The sequence below is a fragment of the Cucurbita pepo genome, chromosome LG04 (genome assembly GCF_002806865.2).
Source record: "Cucurbita pepo subsp. pepo cultivar mu-cu-16 chromosome LG04, ASM280686v2, whole genome shotgun sequence".
NCBI classification, from domain to species: domain Eukaryota; kingdom Viridiplantae; phylum Streptophyta; class Magnoliopsida; order Cucurbitales; family Cucurbitaceae; genus Cucurbita; species Cucurbita pepo.
The window spans coordinates 6,748,530-6,769,718 of NC_036641.1; the positions used below are offsets into that span (position 1 = coordinate 6,748,530).

The 21,189-nt window shown below is 39.5% G+C and overlaps 4 protein-coding genes and 1 pseudogene across 9 annotated transcripts; 2 read left to right on the forward strand and 3 right to left on the reverse strand.

Moving 5' to 3' along the window:
• Nucleotides 1-707: 707 nt before the first annotated feature.
• On the reverse strand, nt 708-3,197 carry LOC111792514 (AP-1 complex subunit sigma-2). 2 transcript variants are annotated; one of them, XM_023674031.1, is made up of 7 exons: nt 3,110-3,197; nt 2,420-2,506; nt 2,157-2,248; nt 1,960-2,068; nt 1,853-1,888; nt 1,028-1,114; nt 708-951 (listed from the first exon to the last, which is right to left on the reverse strand). In XM_023674031.1, exons 1-7 carry the CDS (start codon nt 3,110-3,112, stop codon nt 880-882), a joined length of 486 nt encoding a protein of 161 aa, XP_023529799.1. In that variant the 5' UTR covers nt 3,113-3,197; the 3' UTR covers nt 708-879. The 2 variants fall into 2 exon arrangements, with proteins under 2 accessions (XP_023529799.1, XP_023529798.1); XM_023674030.1 differs by having other exon boundaries at nt 2,157-2,308.
• A 3,336-nt stretch (nt 3,198-6,533) lies between these two features.
• Nucleotides 6,534-7,972, reverse strand: LOC111792481 (annotated as a pseudogene).
• Nucleotides 7,973-8,087: 115 nt separating this feature from the next.
• LOC111792539 lies at nt 8,088-8,722 on the forward strand. Of its 3 annotated transcripts, none has more exons than XR_002814801.1 (2): nt 8,088-8,277; nt 8,500-8,722. XR_002814801.1 is itself a non-coding variant. In XM_023674056.1 (2 exons), exons 1-2 carry the CDS (start codon nt 8,133-8,135, stop codon nt 8,705-8,707), a joined length of 309 nt encoding a protein of 102 aa, XP_023529824.1. In that variant the 5' UTR covers nt 8,088-8,132; the 3' UTR covers nt 8,708-8,722. The 3 variants fall into 3 exon arrangements, 1 of the variants encoding a protein (XP_023529824.1); XR_002814800.1 differs by having other exon boundaries at nt 8,088-8,233; nt 8,337-8,722; XM_023674056.1 differs by having other exon boundaries at nt 8,088-8,233.
• Nucleotides 8,723-9,657: 935 nt separating this feature from the next.
• On the reverse strand, nt 9,658-12,755 carry LOC111792914 (probable L-type lectin-domain containing receptor kinase S.5). Its single transcript, XM_023674539.1, has 3 exons — nt 12,651-12,755; nt 11,236-12,538; nt 9,658-10,558 (listed from the first exon to the last, which is right to left on the reverse strand). The coding sequence occupies exons 1-3, from the start codon at nt 12,753-12,755 to the stop codon at nt 9,786-9,788; spliced, it is 2,181 nt and encodes a 726-aa protein (XP_023530307.1). The 3' UTR covers nt 9,658-9,785.
• A 3,024-nt stretch (nt 12,756-15,779) lies between these two features.
• On the forward strand, nt 15,780-20,658 carry LOC111792400 (putative pentatricopeptide repeat-containing protein At5g09950). 3 transcript variants are annotated; one of them, XM_023673824.1, is made up of 4 exons: nt 15,780-19,176; nt 19,406-19,471; nt 20,079-20,244; nt 20,357-20,658. In XM_023673824.1, exon 1 carries the CDS (start codon nt 15,925-15,927, stop codon nt 19,132-19,134), a length of 3,210 nt encoding a protein of 1,069 aa, XP_023529592.1. In that variant the 5' UTR covers nt 15,780-15,924; the 3' UTR covers nt 19,135-19,176; nt 19,406-19,471; nt 20,079-20,244; nt 20,357-20,658. The 3 variants fall into 3 exon arrangements, with proteins under 3 accessions (XP_023529592.1, XP_023529590.1, XP_023529591.1); XM_023673822.1 differs by having other exon boundaries at nt 15,780-19,471; XM_023673823.1 differs by having other exon boundaries at nt 15,780-19,471; nt 20,181-20,244.
• Nucleotides 20,659-21,189: the final 531 nt, after the last annotated feature.

A 21,189-nucleotide genomic window follows, 5' to 3' on the forward strand; every position in this document is an offset into this window, starting at 1 on the left:
TTTTTTGTGTGCTTATATATACATATATTTATTTAATTATATTCATTTTTATAATTATTTTCTTATTATTTGTTCTCTAAACTATTCTTACAAGTAAAATTTTGAAGTTTTGGTAATATAATTTTTTTTTAAATAATATATTGAGAATGAGTTCATATATTTTAATTAAATATTTAAAAATAAATAAATATTTGTTCTCAACAATTTTCTTTTATTAATTTTTTGTTAACCTAATCATAGGTAAATCTTTTTACTTTTTCTTGGTTTTCATGATTTGGTAAAATGTAATATTTGTGATGTATAATTGAGCTTAACAGAATGAAAGGTAACCGAGGAGTGGGAAATTTCTTACCATACAATCTTTAAATTTATAAATTTCGAATGAAAGTCGAGATGTTGGTTGAAAGCCCACATCGACTAATTTAGGGAATGATCATGGGTTAGGGAATGATCATGGGTTTATAATCAAAGAATACTATCTCCATTGATACGAGATAGGGAATGATCATGGGTTAGGGAATGATCATGGGTTTATAATCAAAGAATACTATATCCATTGATACGAGACATTTTGAGGAAGCAGATCATGAGTTTATAATCAAAGAATACCATCTCTATTGGTATGAGGCTTTTTGAGGAAGTCGAAAGCAAAACCATGAGAGCTTATGCACAAAGTGGACAATATCATACCATTGTGGAGAGTCCGTTTTCAAACATGTTTATGTATATATTTATATGAAACCGAGAGAGAAGGAAAGAATGAAAGGTCAAACAAAAAACAAGCCCCTAAAAGAAGGGAGTCTGACCCATCATCATCCCCTACCAAAAAAAAAAAAAAAAAAAAAAAAAACACAAGCCCCAAAAACTCTTGAAGTATTTCTACTTGGTGGCCTGTGCAATTATGTTACTTATTGAACTAGCTTGCTCCTTTGCAGTCTCCACCAACGAATCCTACAAACCAAAATCAATTAACATACACACCCAAACTGAGATCATAAGGTAATCCAAAGATAAAATGAGATAGTACCTGTGCAGCTATCAATCTTGCTACTGTTTTCTTGCTAGATTCTTGGAGTTCTCCAGCAATTAGAAGCTCATCCAATATATAATACGCCTTCAATGTTAGAAAAAGGAAAAAAGTACACAACACATTCAAAGTTTCATATCAAGGACGTGAACGTGAATGTTCACTTAAGACAATGTTACTGGCGAGCAAGCAAGAGGACAAGTAATTCAGATGCATTGGGCTTACACGGTAGGTGAAAGAAAAGTACACAACGCATTCAAGGTTTCATCTCAAGGGCGTGAACGTGAACGTTCACTTAAGACAATGTTACTGGCGAGCAAGCAAGAGGACACGTAATTCAGATGCATCGGGCTTACTTACACAAATGTCTAGCAGAGGCAACGAGATGTAAATTAAAGAAAATGTGCATCTTTAATATAAGCAAGTGAATAATACCAAGTACACAGTGCATTCAAGGTTTCATATCAAGGACATGAATGTGGACGTTCGCTTAAGACAATGTTACTGACGAACAAGCAAGAGGACGAGTAATTCAAATGCATCGGGCTTACTTACACAAATGTCTAGCAGAGGCAACGAGATGTAAATTAAAGAAAATGTGCATCTTTAATATAAGCAAGTGAATAATACCAAGTACACAGTGCATTCAAGGTTTCATATCAAGGACATGAATGTGGACGTTCGCTTAAGACAATGTTACTGACGAACAAGCAAGAGGACGAGTAATTCAAATGCATCGGGCTTACTTACACAAATGTCTAGCAGAGGCAACGAGATGCAAATTAAATAAAATGTGCATCTTTAATATAAGCAAGTGAATAATACCTTGTGAAAGTTGAAGATCAAATCCAACTCACAGACCTACAAACATGAATAAAAGATCACAAAGAATGATCTCAAACACTTTATGAACTAAAATTAAATTCACTTACACTGCCGAAGTAACGATCCAAAATCTCAACATAATGATGAATAATTTCAAGGATCTCTAATTCATTGTCCTCCTGATCAATGCATAGGCAAAAGTAAAGACTAGCATATCTGCATTGCACATCCAATAGAATCATTAATCATCTGTAAAAGAGGTAAATATTTGGATTGCAGAACACATTAATATACCACGTCGTACCGTTTATAGACAGCTTTGAGTCCCCTCCATTCCACAAAGTTGCAGAGTTTAGGCGCCCGATTTAGAATCATTCCACTAAGCTCACGGATAACCTTTTTAAAGAACGAGAGCAGACCCGAGCACGTGCCATAATATGGTAAGTCCAATAGATCCTAGGGGTACTAAGACTTATTGAAGCAAATAAGCATTCAAATGTCTTTGGATTAGAAATTAAGAAAAGCTATTAGAATGACATTACAGAATGAGGCAAATGGCTAACCCACCTTAGATCTCTCCTTCTGAGAATAAGGAGAATACCATTTGGTCAGCCTCACTTTTCCTTGTCTACTTATAAGAAGCACGAAGTGAATCTGGACATTTACACCAACAACATCAGTTAGAGCACCATGCAAGACATACGCTAGGCCAAATTTTCTTTACTGGAGCAACAAAAGGTTGAAGATAACCTAAGTTGCACTGAAGAAAGTTTATTTTTCTATGAGAAACCACGCATTATTGAGAAAGTTTGAATGATTAGGAGATATAGAAGGGGGCTCCAATCCACAATAATAAGATCTTACAGGTAATTTACAAAAGTCGTTGAGAATTTAATCGTTCAGGAACCCATGGCTGAAGCACATTCACAAGCTTGAGAACAAACGAAGTGAAACAAGAATCGCCACAACAATTCAGCAGGAACGAACACGACGAATCAAACAACAAAAAGAAACAAAAGTTGAGCAATTCGGATGTCAGCTTTCGTTTCTATACTTAGAAATGTTGTGGCTCTAGTGAGGTTTATTAAAGTTTGCTGTGTTTTTAAGTCGTCATTTTCTCTTTGGTTAATTTCCATCGCATCAAGAAAGAGCAAAGCAGATGCGCGAACCGGTGGACTAACAACAACAAGAGCGTAGCAATTTCAACATTGAAACAATCAAAGCCTAGAAATGAATCAAAGCAATGAAATCAATTACCATTTTGGTCTGAACTTTCAGGTATCAAAAGTTTCAATTCCAGAATCCTCAACCGATCCCTCCGATCAAGGACAGTTCCTTGTCCGTTGTTCCGCTGCAAAAATATATTTCACTCAGAATTCCTACCCGCCGAAGGCTTCGGGGTGCAAAATGGGCCGAGTTCATTTAGGCCCATTTAGTGATATTGGGCCGTTGGGCTTTTATACAAGCGAATTACAAGCTTTGCGGCTTCGGGGTGCAAAATGGGCCGAGTCCATTTAGGCCCATTTAGTGATATTGGGCCGAGTCCACCAGCGAATTACAAGCCCAATCTCAAAGCTCTGCGAATCTGATAGTTCTTTTTCCCGGAAAATCGTTGACATTTAAAAAAAAAGTTCTAGTCGTTGACATTTTATTGTTTTTTAAAGCGTTGACCTTGTTCCCAAGCGTGAGCGCGTGGGATTAAATTATAAAGAAAAAAAAAACAAAGTATAAAAAATGAGCAATTAAAACTACATTTTAACTATAAAAAAAGCCAAATATTTTTTTTTTTTTTTTTTTTACAAAAATAAAAGCAAATATTCCAAAAACAATTGGGTTTTAAAAAACTACAAAAACAAATCTATCGTAATCATAAACATTACAATAAAATTGCTCGAGGTTGCAATTCAATAACAATTTTAATGAAACATTTAAGAACGTTGTTGAGCTTGTAAATCAAGATAATAAATCATCAAATGATATGTCAAATACTACACAAAAAGAGTATATTCTGTCGTCGTTTGATGAGTACGACGACAATCCAAGCTAAAACTACGAAATTCGAATTAAATTTTACTACTACTATCTATAAACCATGGACATTGGAGTTCAAGTTCCAAAAGGATTTACACTGTAGAAGAGAGGAAGGATCTGCACAAAGGGCAGGTAAAATGATTTCTATGGAGCCAATTCTCAATACATTCATAATGAAAAATATGGCTACATCTATGCAGTTGGCTCACCAAATCTTCTCCGGTGAACCCCGCCAAGCAAACGGAGCAAATATCCTCTTCCGATCCGCCGCCACGATGCGGCTCTTTGAACCTACAAACTGGAAGTTTTACCTCGCACGGTAGCAACTCCATTGTGAGCTGCTGATACGTCCTGCCCGACAGAATCCCGATCATGCTCTCGAGGAACGTCTTCAGTTGACACAGAGGGATCCACACACAAGTGAAGAAGACAATGGTGGCCACACAGGTTGGACCTCGACCTAATGCCAAGCTTATCATTCTGCCAAGAACTCAGCACCAGCAGCTTCTTCTTCTTTTCCTCTCTCTCTCTCTCTCTCTCTCTCTCTGTTGATGGTTTCTCTAAGCAGGGAAAGAATCAGAGGCATATATATAGTTGAAACTTGGCTTCCCAAAATCAGGTGGGTTGACTTCAGGCCTTGATTTTTGGAGGAATATCACCAATCAAGGATATTCGACTCATAATCTATTGGACATTATAAAATTTGGGTTTGGGAAGCTTAACTTTATAGTAAAGATGAGCAAATCTATACAATACTAACCAATATTGTTAATGCTCATTGCAATCCTTTTGATTTATGCCATTTAAATCCTACCCAACAATCAAACTCTGCTAAAAAATCCACCTGATTGTGCAAGGAAATGAGTTCTTATTTGTAAAGTCAGTATGCAATGATAAAAACAGTTCAATTGATGTAAAAGCATAGTTCAATTGATCTAGGTTCGTGTGAGATCCCACGTTGGTTGGAGAGGAAAACAAAACACTATTTATAAGGGTGTGGAAACTTCTCCCTAATAGACGCGTTTTAAAGCTTTGAGGGGAAGCCCGGAAGGGAAAGCCCAAATGGTATCATAGCTAGACACTAGGCGATGTGTCAATGAGGAGGCTGAACCCCGAAGGGGGGTGGATACCATGCAGTGTGCCAGCGAGGATGCTGGGCCCCGAAGGGGTGTGGATTGTGAGATCCCACGTTGGTTGGAAAGGGGAAGAAAACACTCTTTATAAGGGTGTGGAAACCTCTTCTTAGTAGACGCGTTTTAAAGCTTTGAGGGCCAAAGAGGATAATATTTGCTAGCGGTGGGCTTGGACTGTTACCGTTCGAATCTTTGCTCACGCATCCTAGTGTTGAACTAAAATATATATATAATAATAGAAGAGACCTCGAAATTCGTGAGGTGAGTATCTCCTAAATTTCATTGAGTTCTATGTTAATACTTTAGTGTGTTAGAAGTTAGAACCGATAGGAGGGCCGGTGCCGACCCCACATAGGACTCAATACTTCATATGTTAGTCAATGCCTCAAAGTATCTAAATAATCACGTGATACCAACATATTCCATTCACATCTTAACATCCCCTTTTCATTATTCGCTTATAATAACAAAACGAAAACAAGAGCATCCACCTCCCTCCCGGGTTTTGACTAAAGTTGCAGTTCAAGATAGAATAATACCGACCAAATCTCCCATGCTTTTCTAAACAAAATACGTATATGAATGATGAGCTGTGCTAAGGTTGAAAAATAAAGGGTTACCTTGTAACATGGGCTTTCTTTCTCACCTAAATTGAAGAATATAAAGAGTATAGCTGTGAGATCCCACATAGTTGTCGGCTGGAGAGGGGAACGAAACATTCTTTATAAGGGTGTAAAAACCTCTCCCTCAACGAGAACACTGGGCCCCCGAAGGGAGGTGGATTGTGAGATCCCACATTGATTGGAGAGAGGAACAAGTGCCAACGAGCATGCTGGGCTCCAAAGGGGGTGGACTGTGAGATCCCACATTGGTTGGTGAGGGGAACAAACCATTATTTATAAGGGTGTGGAAACCTCTCTCTAGCAGACGCGTTTTAAAAACCTTGAGCGGAAGCTCGAAACGAAAAGGCCAAAGAGAACAATATCTACTAGCGGTGGGCTTGGACCGTTACAACAACCATGAATAGAACTCACCACAGAGAATGATCTGTAACGACCCAGATCCACCGCTAGCAGATATTGTCCTCTTTGGGCTTTCCCTTTCGGGCTTCCTGTCAAGGCTTTAAAACGCGTCTGCTAGGGAAAGGTTTCCACACCCTTATAAATGGTGGTTTGTTCTCCTCCCCAACCAATGTAGGACATCGCAATCCACCCCCCTCTCGGGCCCAGCATCCTCGCTGGCACTCATTCCTTTCTCCCATCGATGTGGGACCACCACCAAATCCGCCCCCTTTGAGGCCCAGCGTCCTTACTGGCACACCGCCTCGTGTCTACCCCCTTCGGGGAACAGCAAGAAGGCTGACACATCGTCCGGTGACTGGCTCTGATACCATTTGTAACGACCCAGATCCACCGCTAGCAAATATTGTCCTCTTTGGGCTTTCCCTTTTGGGCTGGCTTTAAAACGCGTATGCCAGGGGAAGGTTTCCACACCCTTATAAATGGTGGTTTGTTCTCCTCCCCGATCAATGTGGGACATCACATGATCAATGATCAATTAAATGAGAGGACACTTCATGCTTGTAGTCACATTAGGGAAGCTAAGTCTGATAACAGATCCATCTTTGTCTAGTCATTAATGGAAGGAAGCAAGGAAACATTCATAGCTTACACAATTGTTTAAAACCTCACTTCTATAGCTCACTCTTCAACTTCAACCAGATTCTTACATGCTATGCAAATTACTCCATATAATAAGGTAAAAGTATCTTAAATTGGCGAAAGGATTGCATAAAAGGGAAAGGAAAGAAGACATACAGCTTTTTATGTCCACGACAACGATCTCAGAAGAATTCCATCGTTTTCTTCCCGAAGATCACTTCCCAGATACTTGGAGAAAATGGAGCTCGTTTATTCAAATAATTCCCTAAAGCCTTCTCATTAATCAAGAACCCCTTTTGTTTCAAGGTTTCTATAACACTCTGAGCTTCCTCCATTCCCCTTTTCTTTGCACAACTCATCAATTAAGCCAACAAAAGTGGCTAGATTATAACATCTCAATGCAAAATGCTACAGCATCCTCTAATTTCTTGCATTTGCACAGCCCCTGTATCAAGCATTAGGAGAAATGCCATTATTCTGCATTTTCCTGAAGATCCTAATAGCTTCTTCAAGCTTCTCGGCCTTGCAAAACCCATCAACAACAGCGGTGTAAACCACAACTTCTGGAATTGTACCCTTCTCACGAATCAAACCAAAGAGTTTCATAGCCCATCAAGCATGGCGACAGCGTTAGGAATTAGACCTGTCTCCTTCATTTTCTGAATATCTCATCAGCTTCTAGAGGACGCGGAGGTTGCGGCGGTTGCGGCTCCTCCTCCTCCTCCTACATTGATTCAGAAACCCGAGCAGAAGAGCTCTGCTCGGTCTTCTCTTTACTACTACTCTGATTATCAGCATTCAGCTTGAATTTTTCAAGAAAGCTAAAATCCTTCTGAGACAAAGACTCACTCCTTTGCCGAGAAACCGACCCTTCAGAATGTTCATTAACGCGTTGGTTCCAATTATCCTCAGGGTAAGAAGCAGATACTTCCCCGGTGAATTTCGGAACTCGACGAGCTTCTCGTGGATCCGGAGGAGAACGCCGGTGCGGTGAGCTGCTTCTCGGCTCAGACTTTGAGAAGGCGCAATCGTCATCCATGGAATTCGAGCTGCAACAGCGAGATTGCACCGGCGAAAGCGAGAAATCCGGCGTTCGTAATGGATTGTGGAGCAGAGGAGATGCTCTTTCCCAATTCCAAATTGTTGAAAACAAAATCTTTGAAACTCGAAAGCGATATTGAAATTGCAACAGCAACGCTCCCATGAGAAATCTCGAACTGGGAAATTGATGAAGAGATTGATACCAGTCGGAAAATGATCAGATAACAATGGAGGGTTTTACCGAAGGGTTTATTATTCGATTTTTTTTTTTTAATTAAAAATTATATTAAAAAATGAAAATTATTCTATAAAAATAATTTGAATTAAATATTTTTCCTAATATATATATATATATATATAAATTCTCTATAGAAATTGTATTTCAGGTCAATGAAAATTTTGGAGGGATGAAGAATGGAGAACAGGCGAGCTCACGCTGCTGTGTTCTTTCACGATTCAGAAATCTTGTTTCTGTTATTGCAATTTCCTCAGAATTTGAAGTTTGATCGAGCGCTGTAAGTTCATACAAACTATTAGCTTATCCATCTGATCAAAGAAGGTGAATACCATTTTTCCTGTGCTTATTATCGTCATTCTGCTTCGCATTTCTCTCTCTAGGGCTTAGATTTTAGAATGCGGAGTTTAGTTTCGAATTCGTCTCACAACTTTGCATTAAACTTCTCTACGGACAGTTCGTGGGATTATGAAAATCTGTCCGAATGTTAAGGGTTTATGGAAATTTGCGACAGTCGTGATGGTACTAGTATGCTGTGTTCTTCAGGGACGAAGGTTTTGATGGTAGAAACATTGATGAGATGTTTGAGAAGTGTAGGCGTTTGGAAGCTATGCAGGATGAAAGAGCTTCTCAAAACTGGGAATATTTGGAGAGAATTGGCATTCAAAAGAGGAAGCTATATCAGATCCCGCATTGGTCGGAGAAAGGAACGAAACATTCCTTTTACAAGGGTGTAGAAACCTCTTCCCAGTAGATGCGTTTTAAAGCATTTCTTATAAGGGTGTGGAAACTTCTCCGTTCTAAAACCGTGAGGTTGATGGCGATACGTAACGGGCCAAAACGGACAAATATCTATTAACGGTGAATTTCGGCTGTTACAAGTGGTATCAAAGCCAGCCACCGAACGGTGTGCCAGCGAGAACGCTGGGCCTCCAAGGAGGTGGATTGTGAGATCCCACATTGGTTGGAGAAAGGAACGTAGCATTCCTTACGAGAGTGTGGAAACCTCTCCCTAGCAGATGCGTTTTAAAACCATGAGGCTGATGCGATACATGACGGGTCAAAGCGGATAACATCTGCAAGTGTTTCATAAAGGTCTTATTCTTCAACAAGATTGTTAGATCAAATCTCAAGGGTTTCGTAACACCTGGATCGCAATGACATTCTTCCTTAATGCTGCATATGCAATGGTGTGTCCTGTGTTGTCGGCAAGAGAAAGATCTCCATCATCTTTTGTGGGGTTGCCAGTTTGCTTACTCCCCGTGGAGTTGTTTTCTTGTGGATTTGTTGCTCTTTGTTGGAGGAGATTATGATGAACTCTCCATTTTCATGATTAAAGATTGAATGTTACTAAAATAGCTGTGTAATTGCTGGGAGTAGATAGAAGACAATAAAACTTAAAATGTTGGACTTGAATTTTTCTATAATCTGCAATTTAGGAAGCTGTTAAATGATCTTTGATTCATTAGAAAACATGTCAAAGGCTGTATCTGTGGAGCAAGACAGATTGTACATTCAGTTGGCTATCTGGAAGCAGGGAGAGTAGGATGATTAGGACGTCGGAATCAACTTGATCGACCGTCTCGAGAATGTAGCTTGCTGAGTTGAACCCAGGTATACATATCCACATACAAGTGCTAGTGTATCATCAGAATCAACTTGATGGACCTCTCGGGACGTCGGGAGTTCGAATCCAGGTATACATATTCACATTACACACCACATATCTTAGTGAAAATAATAAAAACAATAAACAAATGATGTTGTCTACTCCAATTTAATGATGTAAGTTGCAGGGACTGAAGCACAGGACCAGCTATGGTGAAACTTCATCAAAGAGAGTTATTTGTGTTTGACAGTGAACTGAGATTGTTACTGGTGGAGGAGGTAGTGTTCATCATGGGAGGCCACATGAAGACTGGCTTGAATGGAGGTACACGAGGTGCAGGCAAAGCTCCATTTAAAATTTGGAGTATATCCTGAGTTTGTGGCCGTTCACTTGCCATGGGATGTGAACATGCCAACCCAAGTAGTAGAAGCCTCCTAGCTTCATCGACGACAATATCATCACCGAGCTGGTTATCGACTGCTTTTTCGATATGTCCTTCGCGGTGTACCTTCCACACCCAATCAACTAAGGTATATTGATGTTGCTCGTCTTCCACAGGAGCTCCTGGTCTCCTGCCACAAACAATCTCAAGCACCACTGCCCCAAAACCATATACGTCGGATTCTGGAGTCGCCCTTCCTTCGTGGAAGCATTCAGGAGCAACATAACCCATTGTGCCTGCAACTCCTCCATGTTGGAGGTCTGCATAAGAGTTTCTTTCAGGGTCCAACGCTCTCGCAAGGCCGAAATCTCCTAGACGAGCATGGAAGTCGGAGTCGAGTAAGATATTGCTTGATTTGATATCTCGGTGCAATACCTTCTGGTCGTACTCATTATGCAGGTAATGCAACGCGGATGCAACTCCTACAAGGATTTTATAGCGATGTCTCCAGTTGAGAACATTCTGGTCGGCAATGTCATACAGGTGATTCTCAAGGCTTCCATTAGGCATGAAATCATATACTAATAAAAGCTTCCCTTTCTCGTAGCACCACCCTGAACAAGTATTCAATGCATATTTTAGTACATTGGTTTGAAATTACAAAAAAACTACACAAATATATGCTCAATCACTCTTTGAGTTAGAATTTGTGAGATCCCACATCGGTTGGGGAGGAGAACGAAACACCCTTTATAAGGTGTGGAAACCTTTCTCTAGCAAACGTGTTTCAAAAACCTTAAGGGGTAGCCTGAAACGGAAAGCCCAAAGAGGACAATATTTGCTAGCGGTGGACTTGGGCTATTACAAATGGTATCAGAGCCAGACACCGGATGATGTGCTAGTGAGGAGGCTGTTCCCTGAAAGGGGGTAGATATGAGGCCCCAAAGGGGGTTGGATTTGGTAGAGGTCCCACATCGATTGGAGAAAGGAACGAGTTCCAACGAGGACGCTGGGCCTTGAAGGGGGGTGGATTGTGAGATCCCACATCGGTTGGGGAGGAGAATGAAACACCCTTTATAAGGGTACCAGACACGTTTTAAAAACCTTTCCCTAGCAGATGCGTTTTAAAAACTTTGAGGGGAAGCCTGGAAGGGAAAGCCCAAGGAGGACAATATTTGCTACAGGTGGGCTTTGGCCGTTACAGAATTTTAGTGAAATCTCTCAATAATTATCTTTTCTTTAGCAAATTATATATTTTGATGCAAACTTGGCAGAAGAATGGAAGTTTTACCTTCTAAACGGACGAGGTTCCTGTGGCGAAGACGGTGAATAATGGTGAGCTCGTCCAGAAAATCGCCTTTGCTCTTAATGCTGTCCCTGGAGAATTTCTTGACAGCAACTTCAAGCCTGGCAACAGAACTTGATGATGCAGTGAAGTCCTTATCCTTTTCTTCTAGAATCCCTTTGTAAACAACCCCGAAGCCTCCATTTCCCAGAACCATGCTTTCATGGAAGTTATGAGTCGCCTTCCGTAGTTCCTTGTACTTGAACTCTCTCGGCATTCCCGGCAACCTCTTCAGCGTGCCCTGAACATTCGACTCCTCGTCCCTGCTCACTCTTCTCCTCTTCATATAACCAACAAATAACCAAACCCCAATCAGAATCACGATCGTTAGTATCGGGATTCCAACCCCGGCAAGGATCTTCAACCAAATTAGATTTTTCTTCTCTGGCAGATGTTCCAAATCCAGCATCCATTCCAAGACACAGTTCAACTGAATTTCCGGGCTGCCTGTGGAAGCAGAAAATCCAATGTATGATTCTTGTTTCACATACTGTTTGAGGTTTATTGTTTCATTGAGAAGAGGTTTATCAGGTTTTGGATCTTTGTTTGCAGACATGTAAACCTGCAAAAGTTTGGATATTCCATCATAAACAACCCAGATGCTGTAATTGGTTCCAATCTCTGGGGATAAAACTATGCCAGCTTTATTCAAGGATACAGTCTTCCTTGATCGAATGGAGTTGACGTTCAGACCGATATGGTTGTCGTCGGGGTCGAAATCCTGCTTCTGGGTATCAAATTCAATGGCTACAATTTGGTTTGTGCTGCTGCCATCGGTAGTTGCATTGGTGAGGCCCATCCACTGCCCCCAGCTCTGATCAGGTACATCAGCAGTCGGAGCTATAAGAAAAGTAAGCCCCTCACCGGCATTCCATTCTTTCTTTCTGAAAATATTGATGTAAAAGTATGAGTTGAAAGAAGCAACAATGTCATCTCCCTCTTCATCTAGCCATAACTTGAATGGCTGGTGGTACATAATCCGGCCAGACGTATTTTGAAGGCGAACAATATCGTTCTGCGAGTCGGGAGTTAGCTGCAGGGCGCCCTCATCGATGGAAGACGACCCTTGAGTGAAGGAGAAGTCTTGGTTGTGCTCCCTTTCATTGAATCCAACATAGGCAAAACGAGGCTCAAGGCTCGGTTGACTGCTCACAGCTCCAAAGAGCAATACCACACAAGCCACAAGAACAGCAACCAAGGTACTTGAATCTCTCTTACACAGAATCATTTTCCTTGACAAATTCGTTAACTAACTCAGAATTCTCACAGGAAAACCAGAACATACAGATGAATTCCAGGCTCTGTAGATCAGCAATGAGAATCTCGAATCCGGATCGAGATCTAAGTTCTTCCTTTGAAACTGTTTGAGAAAAAGCTAGAGGTAAGCTCTTTTTTGCCTTAAAAGTTAAGAGCTTTCCTCCATGATTATCGCTTTGATATGAAATGAAAAGAACATCATTGATCATCTGTTACTCCTCAACGCATTAGTTTAATCTTTTGGAAGCAACCGGGTTTTGGGAAAGTTTGGAAATGGTCGAAGGTCAAAGGGGGCTTGAGGAAGAAGGGTCAAAATTTTCATGCTGAAAATGGAGAAAAAAGCCATTGATGAATTCTCCACGTTGACAAAAGGAGCAGCTTCTGAGAGGTAACAGTGTAAATATAAAATTGTTTTAGACTGCAACCGAGTTATAGCGATCTGAATGGAATGGCATGTGGAATCGTTTCAACTTTAAAATGATTATTTTATGTATCCACTAACTTGAAATTTTTTGTTTTTATGAGTGGTTGTTGGTCCCACATCGGAAAGTGACTTGAATAAATGGTTTATGTGGGTTTCAGATTTGGTCTTAATTCTTTCAAAAGATTGATGTTTTCATCAACTTTGGATTTGGGAATTTTCTTTTTTATTATATCTTACTTGGATCGTATCTTTGGTGGGGGAGGAGAACAAACCACCATTTATAAGGGTGTGGAAACCTTCTCCTAACAGACACGTTTTAAAGCTTTGAGGGGAAGCCCGAACCATTTATAAGGGTGTGGAAACCTTCTCCTAGCAGACGCGTTTTAAAGCTTTGAGGGGAAGCCCGAACCATTTATAAGGGTGTGGAAACCTTCTCCTAGCAGACGCGTTTTAAAGCTTTGAGGGGAAGCCCGAACCATTTATAAGGGTGTGGAAACCTTCTCCTAGCAGACGCGTTTTAAAGCTTTGAGGGGAAGCCCGAACCATTTATAAGGGTGTGGAAACCTTCTCCTAGCAGACGCGTTTTAAAGCTTTGAGGGGAAGCCCGAACCATTTATAAGGGTGTGGAAACCTTCTCCTAGCAGATGCGTTTTAAAGCTTTGAGGGGAAGCCCGAACCATTTATAAGGGTGTGGAAACCTTTTTCTAGCAGACGCGGTTTAAAGCTTTGAGGGGAAGCCCGAAAGGAAAAATCCAAAGAGGACAATATTTGCTAACGTGGATCTGGGGCATTACAGTATCTCCGGACCGTTTAAGTATAGCTAAGACATATACTTTCGACTAAGAGTTCAAAAGTTCGAAACTCTATTCTAGTTGTTGATTTTTTGGGCTGAGAGTACTTGCTTTATGTCGATTTAGCTTTGTTTGTTTTTTGAAAAGTTATTGTTTGACAGTGATCACATACCCGTATGATTTAATGGTCGGGAGTACTTGCTTTATGTCGATTGAGCTTTGTTTGTTTTTTGAAAAGTTATTGTTTGACAATGAACACATACCCGTATGATTTAATATTTTACAGGTTATCTTGACAGTTAAATGTACTAAGGTCTACAATTGTTCGGTGAGAAAATGGTCGAGATACATGCACTTTCAAACTTTCATGGATAAGAGCAAGGATCGGATAAGAACGGTATGAAATTTTTATGGAGTCGTTCCTAATATACTATTAGTGTTTCTCAAACTATCATAAATATTCGTACAGGTCATTTAAATGTTAGGCTAGTCTTCTTTTTAATTCAATATATCAAAATAAATATAAATGTGGTCATTCGTGTTGACTTAAATATGAAATCTTAGGCTCGGTTTGATAATTATTTTATTTTTGTTTTTTCATCATTTTTTTAAACAAAAAAACAAAATAGTTATCTAACGTGATTTTTTTACGAGAATATCGAAACTAATAATTATATATATATATATATATTTAGAAATTAAAATAAGATTTTAAAAGTTTAAGATATACTTTTCGAACCTTTGAAGAATCAGTCTAAGAAAGTTTGACGTGTGACAGAACGACAAATCATAAAACATTACGTGTTATTATAAAAAAATTAATATTTGAATATAAATCATATTAAGGTCATTTTCATATATAATGTGACAAAGAACTTTGTTATTTTTATTTTATAAACCTCTCTATCCTCAAAATAACAATTTTTTATATATTTCAAAATAATAATAATAATAATAATATTAGTAATTTTTTTTATAAAATTTGTGTCTCATTTAAAAGATAATTGAAAGCTATTTTTTAATAGTTTCTGAGATTCTGTAATTTTTTTAAAATAAATAAATTGTTGATAAACATTAAAGAATTTTCAAATTAGAACTGTTCATGTAGAAACAATATGTTATATATCTTGGACTTTGACCTTTTATATTTATTTTAATTTGATCTGTATAATTGTTAAATATTTATTTTTTGTTTTTAATTTTCATAAATACTTTTCTTGATACATGTTGACAAAAATTTATGTTGTATTTAATTGAAACTTCTAGGATAAATATAAGAAATATAAGTTATTGTTATATTGATGCCATACAAAATTTTAATTAAAAAAAGAAAAAAATTTAAACACGGACAACGGTAGAAAAATAGCTAGATAATATAAAATACCCCTTTAATTACGCTCCTAGACTTTGAAAAGTTTCATTTTTTCAGTTTAACGACATTTGGAGGTCGGGAGATTCCAACCTTTGACATTTTTGCCAAGTACGTGACAATTATCGCTAAGTTTTGCTCACCTTATAAAAACGTTTCATTTCTACCACTAAATTTAAATACTATTCCAAAAATGCCCTTTAATTTATTCATGAGACGTTTTGAAACTTACCTACTGAAAATTAACTTTTTTTTACCTTTGCTCCAAAAAAATATATCCAATAACAGCTTTGGACGAACAACAATGAGGACAGTCAAGACGATATATTGTTGCTCGAGCCACGATGGGATGAGAAAAGAGGTGAAAAGGGAAGACAAGTACGAGTATAACACTAACATATATTTTCTATTAAGCACTTTTTTCCCAATGAAAATTCGAGACAACCCTCAACACCTTCCTCCGATCCATCGAACCTCATGGGTATAAATGAAATTTCCTATTAAAAAAAGTACAAAAAAACAAAAACAAAAACAAAAAAATCAAAAGTTTTTTTAAAATTTTTTTTTTAAAATTTAAAATTTTTTGTTTTTTTCAGGTTAGTTTGGATTTTAGATGCAAATTCCAAGTTCCCGCCATCTGTTTGTAAGATCCCTTTTTTTTTATTCATCTTCTTCGTCCTCGCAGCCGCATTATATACACACAACCGTCGGCTGGACTTGCTGGCCGCTCCTATGGACCGGTGATCAGACATGGTGGCTCGTGTTTACTGCTTTCCTCTCGCAACCCTTCTATTATGTCCCGCTGCTTCGTCCACATTCATAGAAGAAAAGTAGACGCTTACGGTCATAGCCCTGTTTTCACCTCCTCGCGCTCTGCTTCTTCAATTCCACATTCTCGCCATGACCCTCTTTTCTTCAAACCCATTAGCAACCCTCTTCCTCCGTCTTCAATCCCGTTGCAAATCTTGGTGGATCAGTACAAATCATCTCAACTTCACTCCAATCCTGTACAACGCGATGAAAAGGTTGAGTCTCTCACTCGGCGGTACCGGGATTCTTGCTGCCCAAAAGATGCGGACGAGTTCCATTTGCAGGTTTTCAAAAATGGGTTCGTTAATGATTTGTTTTTGTGTAATACCCTTATTAATGTTTATGCTAGAGTTGGGGATTTGGGTTCCGCCCGGAAGGTGTTCGACGAAATGCTCCTTAGGAACTCGGTCACTTGGTCTTGTTTGATATCAGGGTATACTCAAAACAGAATGCCAAATGAGGCTTGTGGGCTCTTTATGAGAATGGTTGCTGATGATTTTATGCCTAATCACTATTCTTTTAGCAGCGCCATTCGAGCTTGCCAAGACTGTGGCGAGTATGGTTTGAAATTTGGGATGCAAATTCATGGGTTGATGTCGAAAACTCAGTATTGTGCTGATGTTACGACAAGTAATGTTTTGATATCGATGTATGGAAGTGTTGTGGGCATGGTTGATTATGCCCGTCGTGTTTTTGATAGCATATGGCCCAGAAACTTGATATCTTGGAACTCTATGATTTCTGTTTATTGCCAAAGGGGAGATGCAATTTCTGCATTTGAAATCTTTTCAACTGTGCAGAAGGAAGTCATGGGAGATCGTCTCAGACCAAATGAGTATACCTTTGGTAGTTTAATATCTGCTACCATTTCTTTTGTCGATTCTGGTTTGACTTTGCTTAAACAGATGCTGAGCATGGTGGAAAAATCTGGTTTCTCGCATGATTTATATGTAGGTAGTGCTTTGGTTAGTGGGTTTGCAAAGTTCGGGTTGATCAGTTATGCCAAGGATATTTTTCAGCGGATGAGTTATAGAAATGCAGTATCTATGAATGGTTTGATAATTGGACTGGTTAGACAGAGTCGAGGTGAAGAAGCAGTTGAACTTTTTGCGGAGATGAAGGATTCGGTTGAAATAAACCTTGATTCTTATGTGATTCTTTTGACTGCCTTTCCTGAGTTCTGTGTTCTGGAAGATGGGAAGAGGAAGGGAAGTGAGGTTCACGCATACCTCATCCGAACAGGCTTACTGAATGCTAAGATTGCAATTGGGAATGGCCTCATAAATATGTATGCTAAATGTGGAGCTATCAATGATGCTTCTACAGTTTTTAGGCTCATGGACAATAAGGATTCAGTCACGTGGAACTCTATGATTACCGGTCTGGACCAAAACGAACACTTTTTAGATGCAGTTGAAACTTTTCAAGATATGAGGAGAACAGGATTATTTCCTTCAAATTTCACAATGATTAGTGCTTTAAGTTCCTCTGCAAGCTTAGGATGGATCAGGGTTGGAGAACAGTTACATTGTGAAGGACTTAAACTGGGGCTTGATTTGGATGTTTCTGTTTCAAATGCTCTTTTAGCTTTGTATGGTGAGACTGGGTATGTGGAGGAATGCCAGAAAGCTTTCTCCTTGATGCTCGAATACGATCAAGTTTCATGGAACTCTTTGATTGGAGCTTTAGCAGATTCAGAGTCATCATTGCTTGAAGCTGTGGAAAATTTCCTGGTCATGATGCGGGCGGGATGGCGTCCTAATAGAGTAACCTTCATTAGCATACTTGCCGCAGTATCTTCTCTTTCACTTCATGCACTGGGCAAGCAGATTCATGGTTTAGTCTTAAAGCATAATGTTGCAGCTGACACTGCTATAGAGAATGCACTTTTGGCTTGCTATGGGAAATGTGGAGATATGAGGGACTGCGAGAATATCTTTTCAAGAATGTCCAACAGACGGGATGAAGTGAGTTGGAATTCCATGATTTCGGGTTATATACATAATGAGCTCTTGCCCAAAGCCATGGACATGGTCTGGTTTATGACGCAGAGAGGCCAGAGATTGGATGGTTTCACCTTTGCAACTGTGCTTAGTGCTTGTGCAACCATTGCGACCTTAGAGTGCGGCATGGAAGTCCATGGATGCAGCATAAGAGCGTGTTTAGAATCCGATGTTGTTGTTGGAAGTGCACTTGTAGATATGTATGCAAAATGTGGAAGAATAGATTATGCTTCAAGGTTCTTTGAACTGATGCCTGCAAGAAACTTATATTCCTGGAACTCCATGATTTCGGGGTATTCACGTCATGGACATGGAAGAAAAGCGTTGGATCTTTTCGCCCGAATGAAGTTACATGGTCCGCTCCCAGATCATGTCACTTTTGTTGGAGTTCTCTCTGCATGTAGTCATGTAGGCTTAGTCAATGAAGGGTTCCGTCATTTTGATTCAATGAGTGAAGTATACGGATTAGCTCCCCGCATGGAGCACTTTTCATGTATGGTGGACCTTCTGGGTCGCGCCGGAGAGCTAAACAGGGTGGAGGATTTCCTCAACAAGATGCCAGTGAAGCCTAACATTCTAATATGGAGGACAGTCTTAGGGGCATGTTCCAGAGCCAATGGTCGCAACACAGCACTCGGGAGGAGAGCAGCCGAAATGCTGCTGGAAATGGAACCAAGAAATGCAGTGAACTATGTCCTTCTCTCAAACATGTATGCTTCAGGTGGGAAGTGGGAAGATGTGGCGAAAACGAGGGTGGCAATGAGGAAGGCGTTTGTGAAGAAGGAAGCAGGATGTAGTTGGGTGACAATGAAGGATGGCGTTCATGTGTTTGTTGCAGGAGACAAATCACACCCTGAAAAGGACTTAATATATGAAAAACTGAAGGAACTGAATACGAAAATGAGGCAAGCCGGGTATGTACCGGAGACTAGATTCGCACTTTACGACCTCGAAGGGGAGAACAAGGAGGAGCTTCTGAGCTATCACAGTGAGAAGATTGCAGTTGCTTTTGTTCTAACTCGTCCATCAAAAATGCCTATAAGAATAATGAAGAATCTCAGAGTTTGTGGGGATTGCCACTCTGCTTTCAAATACATTTCAGAGATCGTTGGAAGGCAGATAGTTTTGAGAGATTCAAATAGATTTCATCACTTCGAGAATGGCCAATGTTCATGTGGGGATTATTGGTAGTTCGATAATTTGTTGTTTCCGAATGAAAAACAGTGTTTCAAGGTACTGAAGGACTAACTAAACTCAAAATTATGAAAAACAGTATACTGATTCTTGATCCTCTGTGAACTGTGAATTCTTCAAATTTTGCTTCCATTAGTTTGTTTCCCATTAGTGTTATGGAAATTCAACCTGATGCTCGAGGGAATTTGTTAAACTGCATTAAGGAGGTCCTGTAAGTTGCATATCTTGAGCATTGCCTTTGCTGCCGTTATTGCATTTTGTCTTACAGGTGCTGTCCGATGCTCAGTCTGGGGACTATGCTACAATTTCTATACATTTGAATCTCTTCTATCAGGTAGGTTGTGCCCTGAAAGTTCATATTCATTTTTTTTTATCTGTTTGCTACCTGTTTGCTTGTAACAGCCCAAGGCCACCGTTATTAGATATTATCCTCTTTGGGGTTTCCCTTCAGGGTGTTCCCTCAAGGCTTTAAAATACGTCTATTAGGGAGACGTTTCGACATCCTTATAAAGAATGCTTCGTTCCCCTCTCCAACCGATGTGGGATCCAAAATCCACCTTCCTTCGGGGCTCAGCATCCTCACCCAGCGTCCTCGGTTGGGGAGGAGAACAAAGCAATCTTTATAAAGGTGTGGAAACCTCCTTTCAACAGACACATTTTAAAAACCTTGAGGGGAAGCCCGGAAGGGAAATGTGATGTCCCACATTGGTTGGGGAGGAGAACAAATCACCCTTTATAAGGGTGTGGAAACCTTCCACTAGCAGACGCGTTTTAAAGCCTTGAGGCGAAGCCCGAAAGGGAAAGCCCAAAGAAGACAATATCTGCTAGCGGTGGATCTGGGTCGTTACAGGAAAACCCAAAGAAGACAATATCTACCCATGGTGGGCTTAGGCCGTTACAATTATCTTTCCTATTCTACATTAATTTGCTTCGATTTTCAGTTGCATTTGCTTAACGAACCAAGTTACAACTCGATTCAATTCATCATTCTACTTTGATTTACAACTTGGCTGCTGGTTTAGTTCCTGTATATGAATGATCAGATAAACTGTGGCGAAGAGTGCTTGCTAGACACTGATTGGGACTGAAAGTTCCCATCACAATTCTGTAAGCACTCATTTGTTTTCTGAAAACATTCCTTTAGAGAGACCAATGGAAAAACACTTATTCTTTCTGTCTGTTGTTTGTCAGCAACTTTACTGACCTCATGAATTTGTAGGGTCCCCTGAGAGAAGTGGATCTAATGCTGCTGCTGAAACTCAATGTCCCCCATACTCACAGAGCAGGTATTTGGGTATGGATTCCTTGTTACCCCCATGTTCTCATATCATTTTTCAAGTAGATTGTGCTCCTTCCACAGGACACGCAATTGAGTGGCTGTTAATGGTATGGTTGTTAAGCATGCAGCTAAGGCATAATGTTGTTTTGTCTGATCCTCTGATAATAATATGTTTGATACTTGTTTGTTTTGTGTTCTTAAACAACATATGTTTGGTAGATTGGGAAGAGATTGAGATTTGATTCCCTTTCTTATTTTAATTTCATAGGTTTCTGATTGATTGGGAGGAAAATCTTCGAACTTTTAAAATTTTGTTTATTCGATCTCTTTACTTTTAAAAAAATATCTAATAGGCGTTTCAACTTTTAGCTTTGTTTTCAGTAGGTCTTTGAACGTTAAACAGTGTCTAAACAGGCTCTTACGACATCGTTTGATAACCATTTGTTTTTGTATTAAACTTTCAATTTTGTATCAAGTAGATATCTAAGTTTTTCATAGACACGAATAAGATGCATGCCTTTAAACTTTGAATGGATATCGTGGATCAGCCAATCCAATCCTCATATGTGGATAAATACTCTCGAAATATTATAAATCTCAAACGATGAGATGATTTCGATGAGATCATCAAAGAGTTTGAAAATCTTTTTTCACTAACTTTAGTTATTCCTTTGAGACAACGTTGTATAAAGGGAGGATAATGTGCCAACTCATTATGCTCTCAAGACATCCTCACTTCCCCAACATATTCCTTGTGGCTGTCCCTACCTGCC